Source organism: Notechis scutatus, chromosome 2, assembly GCF_049901735.1.
Source record: "Notechis scutatus isolate UNSWTSFEM ecotype Mainland chromosome 2, rNotScu1.2, whole genome shotgun sequence".
NCBI lineage: Eukaryota > Metazoa > Chordata > Lepidosauria > Squamata > Elapidae > Notechis > Notechis scutatus.
Genome location: NC_142010.1, coordinates 56,312,679 through 56,330,498, shown reverse-complemented (window position 1 = coordinate 56,330,498; position 17,820 = coordinate 56,312,679). Strand labels below are relative to the sequence as shown.

At 37.9% G+C, this 17,820-nt stretch overlaps 1 protein-coding gene across 1 annotated transcript in view; it reads right to left on the bottom strand.

Annotated features, from left to right (window-relative positions):
• The window catches only part of SUSD3 (sushi domain containing 3), a 57,355-nt gene that overhangs the window by 13,521 nt on the left and 26,014 nt on the right, over nucleotides 1–17,820 (bottom strand). The window contains exons 2-4 of the mRNA XM_087954787.1: nucleotides 13,790–13,978; nucleotides 4,682–4,829; nucleotides 2,152–2,319 (exon numbers count right to left, since the gene is read on the bottom strand). Coding sequence (XP_087810913.1) covers nucleotides 2,152–2,319; nucleotides 4,682–4,829; nucleotides 13,790–13,978 — 505 coding nt within the window. The remainder of the gene's footprint in view (nucleotides 1–2,151; nucleotides 2,320–4,681; nucleotides 4,830–13,789; nucleotides 13,979–17,820) is intronic.

Here is a 17,820-nt window from a genome sequence, read left to right as displayed (position 1 = left end):
ATAAATAGACTTTGATGAAAAATGGATACCTTAGATTTTTATTCTGGGGACCTATTACTTGGAACCTTGACATTGTGATTCACTTAATGGTTGTCATAGAAACAGTTATAAAATTGAGTCAGCTCACACAGTGACTCACTTACACTAACAACCATTATGACTTAGGATCAAAATTCTGGGCTCTGTTGTGGTTGTAAGTCAAGGGCAACCTGTATTTGGAAGACTTAAAAAAATCAGTATCTCAGACCTTCTAGGAATTCTGAAAAGACATCTGAAGACATCTGCCTTGAGCTGTTAGTAACAATGATTTTGCAAGGTACCACTACCAGGCAAAAAACGGATAAAAATAAAGGTATTGATTATTACTAAAGGGTATATACTATACTAGAAATGTACATTATAACTCAGATAATAAAAGTAAGTGTAAAACAATATTTCGTTTGCCCCTTGGGAAGATCATAAATTCAATCCCTGGCACCTTGAATTGATAGGCTAGATAGGAATAAGAAAGACTGGTGTTGCTGGTTAGTGGAGACAAGGCTGGGTTAGATGGATAAAGAGCTGGATATGGCATAAAACTGTTTCCTATGGAGCTAAAGTGGTATTAATGAGGCCATAAGGAGATTCCTTTGTCCTTCTACAAGGGCAATTTCTGGCCCAGTGGTGGGTAGACTGGAAACTACAGCAGGAATAATTGAATGCTGGAAATCCTCCAACTGATCTAGTACAAGGCAGGAGTAACTAATGGGGTACATAGGAGTGGCTTCTTAGGGAGACTCGGATAGCCGTACAGCAGGAGCAGGAGATTATTATATTATCTGCTCTGACCTTTGCAAGTTACTGCAAGGCACAGCAGCCATTTTACACTTAGCTTTCTTTCTATCTCTAGCAGCGAAAAACGGCAGTAATACCTTCACAAATTAAGGGTGCCGCAGCAAGAACTTTTCCCATTATCAGAAGCAAGATGGAGCAGCTAATGCAGCTCAGTTTTAAACAGATTTCTTCCAAAGTAGAGACAAAGTGGCATAAAGTAGTTACAGACAAAATTCTTGCAAAGTTTGTCCTGTTACATTTCCATTCCTATATGGGGGGGGGGGGATTGCACCTGTGTTAGATTTTGGATTCTCTAAAAGGGAACAATCTTGGTGGAATAGCAAAAATGGGTTTTAATTTCCCAGCACAATTTCAGCAGTGAAGCAGTTCCTTTATTTATATTTAGTATTTTTTTAAAAATGGAATCATTTTACCAATCGTGAGAACTTTTATTTAGCTAAGTAACAGATACACTACAAACAGCCTAAGATTACTTTCAAAGGCAAATCATCAGATGGCTTTGTTTAGGGTTAAACATTACATTTATATTTAATGCATAACTTGTAGCTTCACATCATTTTAAAGGTATAATTAAAGATAAGGGAGATATAGGTTTTTTATCCTATTACAGCATGATGGGAAGGGAGTCATACTCCTGGGACCACTAGTGAAAAACACTAAAGCTGATAATATCAAACTGGATTATTTTTTCCCCCATCATCCAAATAACTCTGTGAATTTGGTCCTATTCCTGTTTGATGCCATGATCTTTGGTGTGCATGGAACAACTTCTTGGTCCATAATTACATACCCTGCAGGAAAACTAACCATCAACTGGCTGTTACACAGACAAATAAAGAGGCTGAGTATTTTCTACGTTGGTCGTTCTCCATTTCTTTCATTCCTGGAAGGATGAAATTAAATGTGGAAGATAAACTAACATGCCATGCACTCTGCATAATATGCAGCTTGATTTTTGATCTGCAGAGTGACTGGAGATGCAGTTTAACTTTTATAGCTTATGTAGCATTATCATAAATAAAACTACACAGTATAACTACAGTGGTGCATTTTAAATTAGAGGAAGGAATGCAGAGAAGGCTTGAAGGAGCAACTCTGAGAATGATCTAGAGGCTTATTTTACAATATAGTTTTGTATGGAAAACAGAACATTCAACAGAGCTTTGAATGACAGAGTCATTTTTAGGCACTCTGCAAGATGGAGCTGTACACAAAAATGACAAAGAGTGCTGAGATGTGTGTGATAAGTAGATTGTCCAGTCACCTGTAAAAACTGCTCAGGAAATGCAGCACAATACCAATTGGTCTCTTCCTTACCTGCAGAAGCCTTGGTTGTCATACGCCACATTACTACCACCATCAGACTCCGCCTGGGTTTTAATATTTTTGTTGTTGTTGTTGTTGTTCCTGCCTTTCAAACCAAAGTACGCTGCTTGCATATTTTCTAGCTCTTCACTTCTGAGCTGGTACCAGAACTGCATATCCCTGTAAAAAGAGGCCATGTTATCATCTGCAACAGATCACAGCAGATGTGTACTGTGCAAATGTGTCCAGCATCTGAAATAGCAAATCACATCAAGTCTCTGTCAAGACTGTCATCCTGCTACACCAGCCATACTTTGCCAGATGCCAGTCTGCCATAAGCAATGGGGGGAGGGAGCTGAGAGGAGGTAAAGGGGCATTGGGATGAAGGGAGTCGGAACTTCCCTTTGGGAGTCCCATGGGAGCCACTGGCCACTTCAAGGTCATGGAATGGAAAGTGAGACCATCCAGCCTGCCAAGCCAGGGACGTTGCCAAAACAATTGGTTTGAATGTAATTGGAAAGTTTAAGATAACGGGGGGGGGAGGGGGGGAGAACGGAAGAGTTAACCAGATGTTTTGGGCACAAAACCTCAGATCCACCTTTTCTACTTTGTAACCAGTTGGCTTTAGTAAAGTGTACTTTTTTGAACAATGGATTTGAGAGTCTTTCTTTTCTAGCTGACCAGATTGAGATGGCTGACAGTCTCTGCAATTCACATGCCTGTCATGAGTCCCTCCCCCATTAACCTCTCTCTTTTATATGATGCTGGCCTTATGCAATATAACCTAAATAAGCTAAGAAAGGCGTGATGAAAATACTGACCTTTTCTCCAATTTAGTGGAAGGTCCCTTTTCATCTTCATTGCAAATGCAAGATTGTGCCCATTGCCCCTGATTCTATCTTTCTATATCAGGGGTCCCCAAACGTGGAAACTTTAAGACTTGTGGACTTCAACTCCTAGAATTCTCCAGCCAGCTGGAGTTGAACTCCGCAAGTCTTAAAGTTGCCACGTTTGGGGACCTCTGTTCTATACAATCATCTGAAATTCTGAATAATTGCAGTACACTATGTGTGAGTTGTATATATGGGATTCTCTCCACATAGGAAAGAACCCTGAACAATCAATTTCCCAGAATATTAGGATAAGGTATCAAGATGGCATGCAGCTGGATTATTTGGACTAGAAGAATCTTTGGGTTTGAAATGAATATGCAGGATGAATGTTGAAGGAAAATGCCACTGAACTCAAAGCAAAGGTGAGAGTGAATCAGGAAGTTCAGAGAGAATTTTGGGCGGAACACAATTGAATGCAAATGACCAATGGGTATGATAGAAAAAAATTGGAAGATTAAATAGAAAACAGGAGCTGGTTGACCAACTGGCACCAGTGCCAATTTGACCTTCAATTGGAGCAATAACAGTGAGGAGGGAATGTTGGTAAAGATGATGGCCATTAGAGGACAACGGCAATAAAACAGCATGGTACCTGTTGTGGAAATTGAACCGAAGGACTGGGATTTATGTATGAATGGGAATTGTGAGACTGATTGGGTTTAAGGGAGAAATGGATTCAAGAGGCATGCATAAGTACTTAAATTAACAATTAAATAACCCCTCATCTCCCTTGGCATATTATTGTGAACCCCTATGGCTAAAGGTTTGTGTCTTTGCCTTACCAGAAATCTGAGGAAGCCATTTTAGAAAATTCTACAGAGATGGCCAAGCACCTCCATTAATTGACTTGTAAAAGCTGCCAACCTGGCAGTCAGCAGAACAAAAAATTATTGTGAACTTGGTCTCTCAAATTAAGCTGGCCCAGAACTCTCCTGGAACAGCTTAATCTTGAATCATATTAACAACATTTGGAGAAAAAATGTATTTTTGCTAAAAAAAATATCAGTAAACATGGGTGATGATAAGGCATTATTGTAGTTGGAAAACATTCATAAATATGTACTGTATATATGTTATGTATGTATGTATATTTGCATGTATGTATGTAATATATTGGGCACATTCTAGGGTTGCCCAACTCCAGAACAATTCTGACAAATTAAAAAAAGGAGAAAAGTCGCAGTATCAAGACAACAGTTGCCCAGAGGGAAGATAATTTCATTCCCTAGATTTGAAGGAGGAAATGCATGAATGGTGACTCTCCTACCCTAATGCCACTTTAATGGCTTAATGCCAATGCTTAAGTGCTGGACTGAGGCTGAGAGATATAGTTCTTACTTGATATAAGAGATATAAGTTCTTACTTGACCACAGACTTTCCTAGATTATTCCCTGCTCTCTGCCAGACTCAACCTCATAGATTTACTGTTGTAAAGTTAAACTAAAACTAAAGAAACACCAAAGAGTATTTCTATAAATTCTATTTTAAAAAGGCAGATGCGGTCATATGGAACATACAGAACCTTCCTGTTTATATTTGCAGCCAGGAGCAGGAAATGAGCAGTTACTAAGAGAAAAGCAGAAGTAGAGCAACAGCTGTATCTTACAGCCACTTCAATTAACAGCCTAAACCCAGAAATATGATTCACCTTTGAGCCCTTCTTCTTTCACTTTTCTTAATACACTTGATAAGACAACAGGTTACAAAAGCCATCGACATCAGGAGTATAATGGCACAGCTCACAATGGAAGAAATCACGGCAACTTTAAATCCAAAGGTTTCATACTTGGATATGGCTGGAATAAAGCAAACACAGTTAGAAGCTGGCATTTGCATCTTGATATAACCTTCATACCCAATTAAATGCACCAACAGTAGGAGTGTTCTGACTTAGCTTCTATCTGGAAACATTTCAAAGCAAACTATTTCAAAGCCTCTTCTTTATACGTGAGCAATGAAATTCTCATGAGGAACTTTGCACAGCAATCACTCCAACACAACTCAGGCAAAAACAAAAGGGGGAGTAGTAACTTCAAAGCATCACTTCAGGGTATCCCTGAGACAAGAGGACCTTGTAACTTGTCTTGGTTCGAGGCTCATGATTAATTAGGGCATCGGAACCCTGACAGAACTACGACTGTTGCCCTTGTCACTGCAATTTAAACTATTGTAGTATGTGTTATGTGGGGCTGCTCATCAGGAAACTTTAGTTGGTACCAAATGTTGTGGCCTGGATGTTCGCTATCAGTCATCACTGTATTTAGTTTGGTGTGCAATTTAAAGTGCTGGTTTTAATCTACAAAGCCTTGGTGCTTCCCCCACCCACTGAAATCAACCTTAACATTGTGTTTGTGTCAAGAGAAGCAGCTCATTTCCCGTTTACAGGTCATGGAGGCTGATCCCCAATGGCACTGTACAGAACAACAAGAGGTGGAACAAGAGGTGGCTTCTAGTCCAACCTCCTGCTTAGGCAGGAAACCCTATACCATTTCAGACAAATGGTTATCCAGCTGTTTCTCAGTAGCAGCACCTAAAACTTGAGGTTAAACCAGCCCAGAGGTGGGTATTCAGCAGGTTCTGACCAGTTATGGAGAACCGGTAGCGGAAATTTTGAGTAGTTCGGAAAACCGGCAAATACCACCTCTGACTGGAGATTTTACAGTATCCTTCCCCTGCCACACCCACCAAGCCACGCTCACAGAACCAGTAATAAAAATTTTTTTTGAATCCCACCACTGAACCAGCCCCAAGCCTCAGCGCTTTGTGGAAGAAACTAAAACTCTTCTAGAGAGATTTTGGGTTGTGCTGCCTAGGATATTGGCACTTTTGCACAGTCGCTGTTGGATTTTTGTGTTTTTGCACTGTATTTTTTTTTTAAAAAAAACAAGTTTTATTAGTTTTCAAAACACACAAATCATTATCCATTACATGTTTAAACCTTTTTCCATTATAAATTTAACAAGTCAGATAAGCTATAATTCTGTTTTAAACCATTTCCATATAAACATACAAAAAACCTCTTGTCCAATTTCTCTTTACTTCTCTTTACTCTTATTCAATTTCATTATTATTATTTCATCTATTTCTTTCTGACTTAGTTACCATTATTCTCATTCTATATTTCTGCAAGGTTTTATTAATTCTCCCAAAAAAAAAAAACATATACACACAACACATAAAACATAAAAAAAAATCTTTTTGGAAAGTAACTTGGACCCAGGTATCTCTCTCTTCATGGACTTCAATTATATTCATGCTCATCTTACATATCATTACTTATTTTATTTACCATTCTAAGCTTTCTATATTAACTTCTCCACATATTTCACTCTTTTTAATTCTATCTTAATTAATCATCTTAATTTGAGTCATTATATTTGTATCTTTTGTCCATTCTTTATTGTCCCTTTGTCTCGTTCCTTATATAAAAAAAAAGAAGTTTCTCCTGAAATCACTAATCAGAGTATGATGCCTTTCTATCTCCCCCCTAAATTAATCAAATTAACCTTTAAAATAACGCCCAATACCCAATCCGATTTTGCTTGGTACATTCTATCTAAATAGTACATCCAAAGTAATTAAATATATAGTTAAACAATAAATCTAAATATTAAAAACAAATACTATAGTAGAAATTTTATAATAACATCAATACCATAATCTTATTAAACTCTTTAATTAAAACTCAATATTCTAAACCTCCCATCATATTATTAAATTTTAAAACCAATCATTATTAAACATTTCAACATTTTAATCTCTTATCAACTCTTAAACCATTTAAGTTTACTATTTCTAATACCATATTACAATATCATCTTATGTACCTTGCAAAATCTTTTTGAAAAAATTATATTTTATCCTTTATCCCTAAAAAAAATTCCTTTTTTCCCATTTAATTTCAAAACTTTGTAGCTTTTCTCCACCTTTTCCCTTTCTTTCTTCTCCCAGCAAACCTTTCTACCCCCTTCTTCCAGCCTCTGCCCCACTGGCTTCCCTTCTCTGTCGTGTTCCTTTTCCCTTTTGTTTACTATCATTATATTGATTTTGCACCTTATTTTTCCCTTTCTTAAGTGTTTTTTTAAATCTTAAGTCCTTTATTTCTCTTCCTTTCACTCTTCCTTCTTTCTTGGTCGAGTTCTGAAATTTATTAAAAATGGCTTCCTCTCCTTCTTTTTCTTCTGCTGTCTTCATCTGTTGTAATGTTTGTTGATAGTTAATAAGCGCCATTTCTAAAAAAAAGGAAGGCTTCTTTCAGACCAGATTTACCATTTTTTTTGCTTGTTCATAATCTTTTCTCAGTTCCTCAATAGAAAGAGCCATTATAAATCTTTTCTTTTCCCCTTCTTTCTTCTTACAACAACCAGAATATTTCAAAGAAAAAATAAAACAGTCCCAAAATTATCAATCAGTCCAAACCAAGGCAGAGTTCTCACTTTCTCCTCCTGGGGTAGTATCAATCAAAGAAAAAGAAAGTCCAAATCTATTTCTTAAAATCTTATTGCAATATATTTTAGTCTTCAAATCAAGGCATCTCCTCCAACAAAGTCTTAGCATACAAATATTTTTTTTTTAGTCCTCTCTCTTCCCACTCATCGCTTAAAACCAGTTTTCACCTAAAAGAAATAGGTTTCTTAATATCCACTTATTTATTCCGTAGGAAAAGAGGGTAAGCTTTCCTTTCAGCACCATCAAACTGCCGCTTTTTTCCTCTTCTAGAAGGTATCATTCAGAAAATCATACTTTTCAGGAATTTTGTTAAATATGTCTTAGAGTCCTAGGAACCAAGAAAAACTTTCTCCTTTGAAAAACTTTCTCCACTTCCTCCTGCGCATTCTTACCCGGCTGCCAGCTTCTTTGTGGCGGCCATTACGGACCGCCGCTTCACCATCCTGGGAAAAGGGGGTTCTGCCGGCCAGGGAGGGGGTCTGCAACACCCCCAAACCCCTCTCCGGATCCCCCCTACCTTCAGCTGCCCCTGCAGGGCAGCCTAGCTCCGTACCCATCCGGATCGGAGCCCCCAAAACGGCTAGCGCGGCAGGGATCGCGCAGCTTCGCAAATCCCTGCCGCTCGCGAAGCCGACAAACCGGAAGTCCGTTTTTGCACTGTATTTTTATTGTATTTGTAAGCCACCACTACCTGTTTTAACATACACCAGCAAAACATGGATACTAATATCACAATCAATACAAAAGCTACAAAGTAGCACAAAGTGCTAATCAATACAAAAGCTACAAAGTAGCACAAAGTGTCTACAAGTAGCACAAAGAGCCATGGAAAGATACATGCTCAGCATCACAAGACAAGACAGAAAAACCTGCACATGGATAAGAGAACCAATGAAATTAACAACGCCATCATAGGAGTAAAAGAATTGAAATGGAAATGGATGGGTCACATAGCAACAAGAACTGATGGTAAGTGAACTGCAGCAATTATAGAATGGATCCAGCTTGATAAAAAGGATCCACGAAAGATACCTAAAACAAGATAGAGTGACAATATCAGCAAGCATTGTGGGCCCAACTGGGAAAGGAAAGCTCAAGACCATATCAGTTGGGAACATGCAGAAAATGCCTTCATCCTGCAGAGGATGGAGAATGGCTGGAATGGTGATGATGAAGCTACTGGTACGATAGAAATCAAATGCATACACACATTAAGGTCGGAGTGCGCAATCAGTGTTATAGGGCTACGGCTAGAGTATGGTATGATTGAATCTTGTTATTAAGGCCCATGTACCAGTAGAGATGACCAAGTGACTTGAGATGTTGGCAGTGGGCTCTCTACTGGTACATGGGCCTTAATAACAAGATTCAATCATACCATACTCTAGCCTTAGCCCTATAACACTGATTGCACACTCCGACCTTTTGTATACTTTTGTTGCTAATTTGCCTTCACTGGTAAAAGAGGAAAGGAAGGAGGAAGAAACCTCAGATACCTTGCTTTCTTTTTGGAGGATTGCTTCAGAAGATGGACCTGAAACTCCAGCTAGTGTAGAACATAGCTTTGGTGGGAGCAAAGCAGTCAGAGCATCCGACATCTCTAGTGTGTCAGTTGTATAATTACCAGTGAGGTCCTGAACTCAACTGCAAATGCTGGTTTTAATATTTAAAGCCTTAAAACTGATTGGGATCAAGTTCACCTTCACTCCTGTTGATCTGCTTCCATTTTCAGGAATGGAAATCCTTCTTACCTTCTGCTCCTTGACAGCAGTTAAGCCAATTAATGCAAGTGGCACCACCCACCACCCTATGGAATGTACTGCCCTGGGGCTGATTCATTCCCAGTTCTTCTCTAAACCTCTAAACTCCCATTTGTTTTTCTCAAGACTTTTCCTAAATGGGATTCTATTGTTCTGTTCTGGTTTCAACTCCATACGAGTTCAGTTTTAATACTGTGACAGAGTGTTGGTGGGCTTTATTAATATTTTTATTATGCTCTTTATACTTTTATTGCTATAAGCTGCCTTGAGAAAGTTCTTGTCCTTTAGGATAGCCTGGAAATATTCTAAACATATTTAATATGTTTTTTATTTTTAACATAACATTTTCTCTCTAGAATAGTCAAATGAAGTGGAAACTACAGATAAAAAGGGAGAAGAAAATGTCAATGTGGTATAGAATAGAATACTTCATTGGGTAAGTATGATTGGACACACAAGGAATTTGTCTTGGTGTAAATACTCTCAGTATACATAAAGAAAAGGTACATTCATTAAGAATCAAGAATCATAACGTACAACACTTAATGATAGTCATAGGGTACAATCAAATCATACTAGGAAACAGTCAAGTGGGAGGGGATGGGTCATAAGGAGTGGTGAGAAGATTAACAGTAATAGTAGTGTACACTTTGTAAATAGTTGAACGGTGTTGAGGGAATTATTTGTTTTGCAGAGTGATGGCTTTCGGGGAAAAAATGTCCTTGTGTCTAGTTGTTCTGGTGTGCAGTGCTCTATAGCGTCATTTTGAGGGAAGGAGTTGAAACAGTTTATGTCTGTTGAAACAGGATGTGAGGGGTCTATAAATATTTTCACAGTCCTCTTTTTGACTCGTGCAGTATACAGGTCCTCAATTGAAGGCAGGTGGGCAGTAATTGTTTTTTCTGCAGTCCTAATTATCCTCTGAAGTCTGTGTCTGTCCTGTTGGGTTGCAGAACCAAACCAGACAGTTATAGAGGTGCAGATGTTAGACTCAATAATTCTGTAGAATTGTATCAGCAGCTCCTTGGGCACTTTGAGCTTTCTGAGTTGGCACAGAAAGATCATTCTTTGTTGTGCTTTTTTGATGATGTTTTTGATGTTAGGTGTCCATTTTAGGTCATGTGATATAGTAGAACCTAGAAATTTGAAGGTCTCTACTGTTGATACTGTGTTGTCTAGTATTGTAAGAGGTGGTAGTATAGGAGGGTTTCTTCTAAAGTCTACCACCATTTCTACGGTTTTGAGTGTGTTCAGTTCCAGATTGTTCCGGTTACACCACAAGGCAAGTTGTATAACCTGTCTGTATGCAGATTCATCGTTGTCTCGAATGAGACCAATCACTGTTGTGTCATCAGCAAACTTCAGTATTTTAACAGATGGATCGTTTGAGATGCAGTCATTGGTATATAGGGAGAAGAGAAGTGGAGATAGCACACAGCCTTGGGGGCCCCCTGTGCTGATTGTACAGGTATCGGATGTGATTCAGCCTAGCTTCACCTGCTGCTTCCTGTCTGTTAGGAAGCTTATGATCCACTTACAAGTGTGTTCAGGTACCGCTAGTTGGTTTAATTTACTTAGAAGAGTGTCTGGAATGATGGTATTGAATGCTGAACTGAAGTCTACAAAGAGGACCCTTGCATAGGTATTTGGAGATTCAAGGTGTTGTAGGATATAATGCAGAGCCATGTTAACAGCATCATCTGTCAATCTATTTGCTCGGTATGCAAACTGCATGGGATCTAACAGCGGATCCGTGATGGTTTTCAGGTGGGACAGCACAAGCCTTTCAAAGATTTTCATAACTACAGATGTTAGATCAACTGGTCTGTAGTCATTCAGTTCCTTGATGGAGGGCTTCTTTGGCACTGGAATGATGGTAGAACGTTTGAAGCAGGAAGGAACATAGCACATCTCTAGTGATCTACTGAAGATTTGGGTGAAGATGGGGGCCAATTGGTCAGCACAGACTTTTAAGCAAGAAGGAGTTATCTTGTCTGGCCCTGGTGCTTTTCCTGGCTTCTGTCTGTGTAATAGATCTTGCACTTCTTTTTCTGTGATCACCAGAGGTTGTGAGCCCAAGGAATTGGGGACAGTTGTAGGAAGCTTGGCTGTTGTTGGTGTGTTTGAGATGTGGGTTGTGGAGATAGGTGGCTGTAGTTTCTTTTCAAACCTGCAGTAAAACACATTCAGGTCATCTGCTAGTTGTTGATTTCCTTCTGCCTGGGAAGGAGGTTTGCTGAAGCCAGTGATGTTTTTAAGAGTTTTCCACGTGTTTGCTGGTTCCTTTGTTGAGAATTGATTCTTTAACTTTTCAGAGTAGCTTCTTTTTGCTGCTCTGATCTCTCTTGTTAATATGTTTCTGGCCTGGTTGTATAGCATTCTGTCACCTTTTCTGTAGGCTTCCTCTTTGGAACGACGTAGCTGCTTAAGTTTAGCTGTAAACCAAGGTTTATTGTTATATATTTGCAGGTTCCTTGTTGGTACACATAAGTCTTCGCAGAAGCTAACATATGAGGTTACAGTATCTGTGAGCTCATCTAGGTCTGCAGAGGCATCTTCAAAAACATTCCAATCAGTGCAATCAAGGCAGGCCTGGAGTTTCAGCTTTGTCTCATCCAATCAAGGCGTCACTGATTTAATTGTTGGTTTAATGGTTTTAAGTCTTTGTCTGTAGGCAGGTACAAGGTGAATCATGCAGTGGTCAGTGTCCCACAGCTGTTCGTGGTAAAGACCTATAAGCATCGTTTACTGTTGTGTAGCAGTGGTCTAAAGTATTTTTGCCTCTGGTGGGACAATTTACAATATTTACATGGAAATATTTTGGGAGCTCTTTCCTTAAATTTGCTTGATTGAAATCTCCTAAAATGATGGGAAGGGAACCTGGGTGTTTGGCTTCAGCTTCCATAATTTGATCAGCAAGAGTTCGTAATGCCTTGTTTACACAGGCTTGTGGAGGAACATACACAGCTATTAGGAGAAATGAGGACAACTCACGTGGAGAGTAAAATGGCTTGCAGTTGATGTGTAAAGACTCTAAGTTTTCATCACAAAACTTATATATTATAGTTATATCCTGAGACCAGCTGTTGTTGATATATAAACATAATCCTCCACCCTTTGTTTTACCTGATGTCTCTTCAATTCTGTCTGATCTAAATGTCTGAAATCCTGGGATATATATGGTGTTGTCCCCATGAATTTGTGGATTAAGCCAGGTTTCAGTAAAACAAAGAACAGCTGAATTATGAAAATCAGAATTCCATCTATTTAAGAGATGAATTTCATCCATCTTGTTAGCCAGTGAGCATAAATTAGTCAGAAAGATTGAAGGGAGAGGAGTTTTTTCCCCTCTATTCCTTAGCGTTTAAAATTCCCCCTCGTTTACCTCATCTCCTCTTCCGGCGTGGTCACTTCTTTGCTTTCTTTGTTGTAATCCATAGCATCGGGGAATTGGTTAGAATCTCCTCCGCGTTTGCAAAGACAGGTGGGGGTGGGGAATCAGAAAGCTGCTCCTTAAGGAAACATTGCCTAATTCTTAGCAGATGGTCTCGTGAGTATGAAATCCATAGTGAATTGCAGATAATAATAAGGAATAAAGAAATCACTAGAGAGCATTTCACCGAGGCAGCCAACGTCAACGCCATCTTGGCTGAGCGATTTATTATTTATTATTATTTGTTTGTTTATCATCCTATTAAAATCTCAAAGAATGGCATAATTGAAGAATTTATTTGAATGCTCTTGATTAACTGGGTTATGTTGGAGGAAAAGCAGAAAAAGCTGTAGTAGCATTTGGAAGATTAACATACTTCTTAAGACATTAACTTTCATAGAGTTAGGTGCAGCCCACTGACTGAACGGCTTATAATCCACCAAAGCCAATGAGAAATGTAATAATAGTTTTTAAACTGTTGTGTGATTTTTGTGGTTTTTATGATGCTGACACCTACTTTCGAGGAAACTGACAGGAACATAGGCTTACACACAATTTTAAAAAGGCTGCAGTCTGACTTACTTTGCTAGCGTGGAGTTATAAACAATAGCCTAACTGTTTGTTTTTTTTTTAAGAAAATCCTATCCCTTTTTATCAACACATTTAGAATTTAAAACTGGACATTTATCTGAGCTGGTGTTGAGCAAATATATGTATCCCAGATAGGAAGATGGATGATATTAATTAATTAATTAATTAATTAATTAATTAATTGTCATGCAAGACTTAAAGAAACAAAAATGAAGCAAATGAAAGCGTAACATTATTTTTAATTAAATTTCATCTTTAAGAAAACCCCTGTGGCATTTCTATTCAGCATCAAGTCTTTTTTTGGTAACAGTCCGCGATCTCGGAAAAGAAATAGAATTGCAAAGTCTGAAATCTGCTCTTCTGTCCTGCAACCGCTATCATCAGTTTTTACAGTAGTATAGATCACCTACATATCAATCCTCAGTTTTTACAGTAGTGTAGATTGCCTGCATGTCAGAAAGAGAGTATGAAAATTATACAAATCATTTAGCAGGCAGAGGAGAATGGGGAAAAAAACACTTACGTATACATGAAGGCGTGTCACCTGTCCACTGTGTAGCATTTTCTTTCCAAATGCAAGTGACAACTCCATGACCAATCAGCTGATGCTCTTCAGAACAACGAAATGTAATTACAGAGCCAATAGTGGTACCATTTCCATAGATTATCTGTGATGAGCCAAGATGTGGGGGAAATATTCGGCTGCATTGTCCTATTCAAAAGGGAAGAATAAAAGCAGTTGTTTTATTTTTATTGCCATTTATTTTTGGCAGAAACACATTTAGCATGTATGCATCTGAATATCATCATGAGATTAAAAACAATTGAGATGAAATGAGTTAGTATCTGATATAGAACTGTGAGAAAGAGTTATGCTAGGAACTTAAAAGAACAGTCTTAATGATAAATTGTGCACCAAAAGCACTCTAAATTTGTGAGATCCTTAAAGATGAAACAAAAAATATTCAGAAATGCAAAAAAGCAAAAGCAAAATGGCTGTTTGCCGATAGTGAAAATAGTTGGAGAAGGATGGAAAATAAAAAGGCAGCACAGACAGAAGAAAATTTGCTCAACAAAATGTGGAGATCTAGATAAGCACAAGGAAACAAGAAATCACTTACTGTATGTCTAAATAAATAATGAATTGAAGGATAACAATTAGTTGGGAAGTATAAGCAAATCAGATTTATGTTTAAAAATTACAGAAATCAAAGGAAATATGATGAGCAAAGGAATCAAACCTGTAATGATTAAAGAAAATATAATCAGAATTGAGATGGTGAGAACTGCATAAAACAATCCAAATCCATTACAGGTATTCCTTGACTTGAGGCCAAAATTTTGTTAAGTGCATTTTGCCCCATTTTACAACCTGTCTTGCCACAGTTGTTAAGTGAATCACTGCTGTTGTTAAGATAGTAACATGGTTGTTAAGTGAGTGTGGCTTCCATATGGTGGAAAGTTGCAAAAGATGATCACATGACCTTGGGACCCTGCAACCATACATGCCAGTTGCCAAGTGTCCAATTTTGATTATGTCACCATGGGGATGCTGCAACAGTCATACATGTGAAAAATGGTTGTAAGCCACTTTTTCCAGTGCGGTTGTAACTTTGAATAGTTATTAAACGAATGGTTGTAAGTCAAGGACCACCATCATCAGGCTTCTGTATAGTATAATGTACACTATACAGAAGCCTGATGATGGCAGATGAGATTCTGCCGAAACGTCGCTACAACTTTAAAAGCACAACTACTATGACGTGGGAAAATACCCGAACAAAGCTGAATGCCATACATGTAAGTACCGCGAAAACTTAAGAATATATATAAATATATATATATATATATATATATATATATATATATATATATATATATATATATATATATACACACACACATATATATATACACAGACGGACACAATACAGAAGCCTGATGATGGCAGATGAGATTCTGCTGAAACCCTACAACCAAAGAACTACAATGACGTGAAAATACCAACCAAGAACCATACATATATATATATATATATATATATATATATATATATATATATATATATATATATATATATATCTTTATATCTTATATATCCATATAAATACATGAGAACCTGAAAACATATATATATATATATATATATATATATATATATATATATATATATATATATATATATATATATATATATATTTATACATGAATTATTAAACATGAAATAGGTACAAATAAAAGGGAACATTAAGACAGGGATGGTAGGCACATTGGTGCGCTTATGCACACCTCTTACAGACCTGGGGTGAGGTCAACATTAGCCAACAGACTAGAAAATATCAATTTATACTATAATTTACCAGAAAACGTAACATTGCTAAAGAGTGCTAAGACTACTGAACATTTGTGTTTATTTCACATGCTTGCAAGGGAATGCTCAAGATTTTGTAATTTAATTTTCAACCATATACAGACTGTGGATTTCCCCATGTACAAGCCAGGGGTGGGATTCTACCAATTCGCACCTATTCTCTAGGACCGGTTGTTAACATTCTAAGCAGTTCGGAGAACCGGTTGTTGGAAGAAATTACTGGCCTAATCCTGTAAGGAAGGCAGGAAGGAAACATTCTGGTGTTGCTTACAGAAACTGCCTCTCCATTAACCCTAATTACATTCTTGGCAGGACTAGACTTGGAACTTCCCTGGAAATTTTCCCCCCTCCTTTGCTGGTACTTTGCTTGTGTGGAGTGACCATTCAAAGTTACAATGGCACTGAAAAAAGTGACTTAAGACCTTTTTCACACTTACAACTGTTGCAGCATCCCCACAGTCATGAGAGGCCAGGTGAGGAGATGCGTGCCTCGATGTGAGCGATATTGAGTTGGCCACGCCCAGCCAATAACATGATCACCAAGCCATGTCCACCCAGTCATATGACCACCAAGCCATGCCCACCACCTAAGTCATGCCCACAGAACCGGTTGTTAAAATTTTGAATCCCACCCCTGGTACAAGCTGAATTCAGAAGAGATAGAGGCACCTTGGATTACCTTCCTAACATATTGACTGGCAACTGTCCAGACTTTGTTGAAATATGGGTGGCAATAGAAATGTTTTAAATGTTTTAAATATAACTAAATAAGTTGAATAGTGGCACAGAAGGGGAATTCCCAAAATACATTTATACGTACATATAAAACCCAGTAACTTAATCATCCCCTTGGGATACCTCTCCCCACTACAGAAATCCTCACTCTACCCTAGTATCTCAGTAAAAAGCAAAGTCTTGATGGACTTTTGAAAGCTGTAAGAGTGGGGCCTGCTGAACCACACAACTATATGCACACTTATAGTCTATGCAGAACATATTGTGAGACAAGCTTAATTTGCAGAAATAGAAATGTTTCCGAGAAAAGCACCAATAATCTCAGATATGTTAATTGGCTAGAAGGGAGGAAAAATTAAGGAATTGCCTATTAAAGATGAAAGAACAGAATACCAACATTGGCCTGCTAATCTATGCTTTTTAGGTAGAATGTAGTCTGAAATTGTGGGAGGGAAGGGTTGTTTCCTGGGGGCAAAGAGAAAATGGAAATGGAATGACTGGTAGGCAGGAAGAAGGTGAGGGCAAACACTCTAGCAATTTACAGAGATTATCTAATAGTAATTCAGATAGTTCCTTTAGTCTGGCAAGATTCCGTTTGTAGGCAAACAATAAAGAACTATAAGTAGCTCGACATGTCATCCTTGGTTCTTTGAGCTACAATTATAGAGCCGAAGTAAAGTTTATTTGGCTAATACATAAGGAGTACTTCACATACTTGAAATATGCTAAATGGTGGCATTACAGTTCCAAAGGCGACAAGAAATTTCCAAACTCTGTATCTTACCTAAAACAAACTCATGGGATATTAAATGTATAGCTGACAAGTCCTTACAATCTCAAAAAGATAAATGTTGCTCCCTTTTCATAACCTAGAACAAGGGTGTCAAACTCACATCGTCATGGTAGCATCACATGATGTATCAGAACTTTTTCCCCCTTCGCTAAACTGGGTATCTGGCCCGTGGGCCAGGAGTTTGACAGCCCTGACCTAGAAGCTGAGCTCCATATTTCAGATGTCTGTTTCATTAGATCAAGTATTCTTATATCTGAATTATTAGCTCGAATGAAGACTAATTCAACATAATAATTTTGCCTTCATTTGTAATAATTTAACACTTCATATGCTATATAGTTTTCTAAGAATAACACATATGGCACACATGCTCTGGCGTTAATATTTAAAGAATATTGTTGTAATTTGCTTTAAGTATGGCTTGTTGTAATTTAGTTTAAGTATGGCTTCTTTTTCATTAAGAAATATTACAAGTGAAATCCAATGTCCTGCCAGGAGGATTATCTTGCCAGACATTGGAAGTCAAGCAAGGCAACTGAAAGGAAAAAGACCAAATATTAGATCCAATGACAAAAGTCATACCATCAGGAGAAAATATACTTACCATATAGTTACCAAATCTTTGCATTTAAAGATCTTCCTGGCACTATGGCAT